This window comes from Sceloporus undulatus, chromosome 2 (assembly GCF_019175285.1).
Source record: "Sceloporus undulatus isolate JIND9_A2432 ecotype Alabama chromosome 2, SceUnd_v1.1, whole genome shotgun sequence".
Lineage (NCBI taxonomy): Eukaryota > Metazoa > Chordata > Lepidosauria > Squamata > Phrynosomatidae > Sceloporus > Sceloporus undulatus.
Window position 1 is genome coordinate 303,429,316 of NC_056523.1, and position 5,117 is coordinate 303,434,432.

The 5,117-nt window shown below is 49.5% G+C and overlaps 1 protein-coding gene across 1 annotated transcript in view; it reads right to left on the reverse strand.

Moving 5' to 3' along the window:
* ISL1 (ISL LIM homeobox 1) overlaps nt 1-3,589 on the reverse strand; it is a 28,948-nt gene extending 25,359 nt beyond the window's left edge. Inside the window, exons 1-3 of the mRNA XM_042447835.1 lie at nt 3,580-3,589; nt 1,643-1,764; nt 1,183-1,261 (exon numbers count right to left, since the gene is read on the reverse strand). Of these exons, the coding sequence (XP_042303769.1) occupies nt 1,183-1,261; nt 1,643-1,764; nt 3,580-3,589 (211 nt within the window). The remainder of the gene's footprint in view (nt 1-1,182; nt 1,262-1,642; nt 1,765-3,579) is intronic.
* Between the last annotated feature and the right edge of the window lie 1,528 nt (nt 3,590-5,117).

Below are 5,117 nucleotides of genomic sequence, written 5' to 3' on the forward strand. Positions count from 1 at the left end.
AATCTGGAGCTCGAAAGAGTGTGTGCAATTGACCCAGACTAGATATATATGGGGGTGTGGTGCAAATTGACCCAATATATAATAGATATATATATATATATAAGTATTATATATATATAGGGCAATTGCCACACACCCATAATATATATAGGGTGTGTGTGCAATTGACCGCATATATATATAATCTATATATAGGAAGGGAGGGTTGTCAAAAGGCCGGTCCGCCGCCCAATCCCTCCCTTCTTCCTTTGCAAAAGGCAGGGAGGCCTTTCCAAAGACTCGATCCGAGTTTGGTTCTGGTTTTCTATTACTCAGAAGACAAATCCACCCAACTGCCCCTAGAAATCAATGGGCTCCCACTTCCGGCACAAAACGCCCCCCCCATCTCCCGAAAAAGTCCCTGCCAAGGAGGAAGGAGAGAGGATGGGAAAGGAGTCGGACTTTGGATCCCTGGACCCCCCCCCCCCCCACCTGCCCTGGCAAACCATGCTCTCCTTTAATGCATTTCCAGGGAAACTCAATCTCAGTGGCTTGTCTTCCCCTTCCTCTCAAGATTTCATTTCCAGGAAAAGGGGTTTCAAGATTTGACAGGCGATAGATTCCTTGGAGAGACGACCCTTCCTCCCCCGGCTTCCTTTGGTCGCCCCCATCTCTGCCCCCCCCTCTTCACATTCAGTAGTTAAGACTAGAGATTTTCTTCCTATTGTACTGTGTGCTCAAGTCCTTCCCGACTTCTGAGACCCCCTATCCTAGAGTTTTCTTGCCATTTTTTTTCATCGGGGGTGCCAGGGCCACCCTCTGAGGCTGAGAGAGTGGGACCGGCCCAAATCACCCAATGGTTTCCAGAGCCGAGGCGGGATTCAAACCCAAAGTCAAAAGGCTGCCTGGTGGCTCTAGCTTGACACCAAAGGCAAAGGAGCACTTAAAACAAGCACAACGCCCCCCCCCCCAAAACAAAAGCCCTCGGGTTCTTATTGCAGTCTTATTCCTGCAATATAACAACAACAACAACAACAACAAACAACCATCAACAACAATAGATGCATCGAAGGGAGTAGACGTCTAGGAAAGCTCCTGCTGCCCACTTTTTTCTTTCAGGTGCTACATTTTAGAGACACGCGGGCTATCTCTTTGCATGATGAGTGGTGATGATGTGTGATGAGAAGAGCAGCTTCCTCCTACTTTTCGGTGGGTCTCCAATCTCCCATCTCTGTGAGAGGGTAGAGTGTCCACAGTGAAATGGTGCACGGTTCCGAGGGGACTTCCCGAGAGGAAGAGGAAGAAGGGGGGATCAAACAGCGGCTTGTCCCGCGGAAAACCCGAGGCTGCCAAGGCAGAAGGTAGGCGGAAGATGCCGAAGCCCGCTTGGATCGGTTGCCACTGGGTCGGTGGAGGAGTCCAAGGCTCTGAGGAGCGACGGTGGGGCTCCGGGGGTTGGCGGTTGGGCAAGGGGAGAAGAGGGGGCGAACCCACCCAGGATCCCACAAAACGCACAGCCCCGCCCTCCCTATCCCTGGCTGCAGAGGCAAAGGGTGAGCAGAGAGCGCTGTGCCCGCGCTGTGGGTTCTGCGCTTGGCGCGGCTGCCAATTCCACCTCCCCGCCTCTCCAGCCTGCCTCGCTTTCCTCCTCTCTTACTCAAACTTCCTCCTCCAAGTCGGGCCGCTCGCCATGGTCGGCGTCGGCCGCGGGGACGTCAAAGCCCTTGCCTGGGATTGGCCGCAGGGAACACAGGGAGGCACGTTCGGAGGCTCGGGTTTCAGGGGCTGGAGGCAAGGAGGGGGGGCAGCAGGAGGAGAGGAGGAAAGAGAAAGAAAGAGGGGAAGGAGGGAGGAAGGGAGGAGAGGCGGGAGGATCCTTTTTCTCCCCCCCCCACATATGTGTGTGTGTGTGTGTGTGTGTGTGTGTGTGGAGCCCTCTCCGACTCCCCCTTTGCTCCCCCGGCCTTCCAAATCTCCCTCCCCGCAAGAAACGAAATGGATCAGATCAAAGCGGGGGGAAGGGGAGAGGCGGAGGAGGGGGATTAAACGCGACGCATTCTGGATTATATGCCACGAAAAGGGGGCAATAAAGGCTTAGTTGCTTAGATATTTACTCGTCGGACTTTTGGAAATGATCGTGCAGATCGGGAAAGAAAAGAGCAAGCGAGACTCCGGCTGACCCCAGGCTGTCGGTGCTTTTAAATCTCTTTCCATGTGGCTCCAAAATCGTTGTTTATGTCTCACTTTCGCCTCCTCTCCACCTCCATTCAAATGAGAAATGACCAGAGACCTATGGACTGTAAACACTGACTTTAAGACCCCCTTCATCTGCACTGCAGCCATAATCCGGTTTGAGACCACTTTGACCGCCCTAGTTTAAAACTATGGAATTTTGAGATTTGTAGTTGGCACCAGATCTTCATAGCCTTAAACCAGGACGGTTAAAGTCTCAAACCGGATTGTTTCTGCAGTGTAAATGCAGCCCCAGGTCCAGAACAGACTGCAGAAATAATTCCGTTTGAGACCGCTTTAACTTAAGAAATTCTGGGAACTGTAGTTTTGTGAGACATTTAGCCTTCTCTGACAGAGAGCTCTTGGGCTACAATAAACTACAATTCCCAGAATTCCCTAGCACTGGGTCTAGGTAGTTAAAGCGGTCTCTAACTGGAATATTTCTGCAGTGTGTTTTGGACCTGCTGCCGTCGCCACCGCATGACACCATGCCCTGAACTTTCTAGAGAAAGAGTGGGTAAAAATGTAGTGACTGCTACCTCTGCTACCCCAATCCTCTTCTTAGTACTTCTATAATACTACCATACCAGTATTGAAGCCCTGAATTTTTTAGAGAGAGTGGACAAACACAGGCCTGTTACAGACAGCCAAAATAAAGCTGCTTCGAGTCACAGTGGAGGTTTGGTGTTTCAATGATGCATGCGTCCTAAGAGTCTAGAAGTCGCATCAGTGAAACACCATACCTCCACTGTGACTCGAAGCAGCTTTATTTTGGCTGTCTGTAACAGGCCATAGAGTTACTACTGCCTCCACTTGCCTGTAACCTTCTTAATGTAACAGTGCGAGGAATGGAGAGACAATTCTGTTGTTCAGTGTCTTCCAGTGGTTTCCGATTTATGGGTTTTCTTGGCCAGATTTATTCAGAGGGTTTTTTCCCTTTCCCTTCTTCTGAGGCTGAGAGAGTATGACTTGCCCAAGGACACCTAGTGCGTATCTATATATTTACTTTCTTTCTTACTTACTTATTTACTTATTTCTTTCATTTTTATGCCGCCTTTCTCCCAGAAAGGGACCCAAGGCGGCTCACACCATGCTGGCTCTATTGTCAATACCACTAATATTCCCATCCTCTTCCTACTACCAGGGTCAGCCACTTCTCCTGTTCCTACTACACACTGAGAAGCACTTCCTCGCCTTCTTCCTTTGGAGGAGTTTAAATTGAAACCTTGGCCGGCTCCTATGACAAGCTACGCTTGGAGAAACCCTAGAATATAGTGCTCCCAAAATCAATACCATACAACTGATAGTACCTAACTCGGAGTGACTAACTGAAGGAACTCGGATTTTTTTTCTCGGATCCAGACTCACAAGCATGCATCTACACTGCAGTAATGATAGAGCCGGACGCCATTTTAACCCGCCATGGCCCTATTTTACAGAATCTTGGGATTCATAGTTTCGTGTTGGACCAGCACTCTGTCTAAAGGCCTTGGAAAATTATAAATCCCGGGATTCCATAAAATGAAGGTGCAGCACTTAAAAGTGTTGTCCAAGTGTCCTATTTCTACAATGTAGATCCATCTCAGATCTTCGGGAGCGTTCAGGGTCCCCGCCCCCCCCCCCCCCCATTGCAAACAGAGTATTAATAGGACTCTCGATGAGTGGAAAATAATTATTCCAGTATAATTCGGATACGAAAAAAATGACCATTCACGTTGAAGCACCGATCCTGGCTTCGTGAAAGAAGACTATGGTCGATCTGCGGATTGTGGCGTTTGCAAGCGGTGCAGCCCTCTTTTTACGAAGAGGAGGTCTGAACGGAGTAATTCTGATTCAGCTCCCATTCATTTCCTCGGAGGAATGGTTCAGAGGAAAGAAGGGAGGGGGACGTCGCCTCGGCTGGAGCTTTAAAAACTATAGGGGAGGAGGCTTCTTTGGCTTAATGATGCCCTAAAGGCACCAGATCCCCATTGATCTTGGCTGCTAAGCAGGGGGAGGTCTGGTTAGGACTTGGATGGGAGACCGCCGACCAAGACCAGATGTTGTAGGCTGTATTTCAGAGGAAGGAACTGGGAAAACCACCCCTTGCATAAGAAAACTGCAATTCATGGGCTTACCGTAAGTCGAAGATGTGTATATATGTGTGTGTGTGTTGTGTATACACACATACACAGACACACACACCACTGCACCGGAATCCCAGCCTCCTGGGTGGACACTAGGTTGCCTCTCATCCCAAGCCCGAGGAAACACCTATACACCAAAACAGTGCAGATGCTCCACGCAAGACCTACAGTGCAACTGTTTTTGCTGCTTATGCCCTTGAATTAAAACGAATGCAGAAGTACACCTCCCCCCGTACACGCGGAGGCATAAACACTCTGTGGGGACCTCTCTTTCTAGGTATACACCCATATCTCGCATTTCTAAACGGGGTGGAGGGAGACAATCCGGAGAAGTTGCTTGTATTGGGGATGGTCAAAAGATCACCCTTGCAATAACACAACTTTTCCTCCTCCTCTTCCTCCTCCCCTTTCCCTTCTGTTTTTCTCCTCCTCCTCTTCCATTTCCTCTTCCTTCTTTTCTCTTTTCTCCTCCTCCTCTTTTTCTTCTCCTCCACCTCTTTCTTCTAGTTTTCTTTCTTCTCCTTTCTCCTCCTCTTTCTTTTCTTCCTCTTCCTCCTCCCCCCTCTTCCTCCTCCTCCTCCTTCTCCTCTTCCTCTTTTCCTTTTCCTTCTCCTTCTTTTTCTCTTCCTCCTTCTCCTTTTCCCCCTCTTCCTCTTCCTCCTCCTCCTCCTTTAACCAGAGGCTCCCCATGGAGATATACACCTCTTTTGGGAGCATGATCTCCAGATAAGGCAAGGATAGGCCAAATGGGTGCTGTCAACATCTATGGCTGAGACCTTT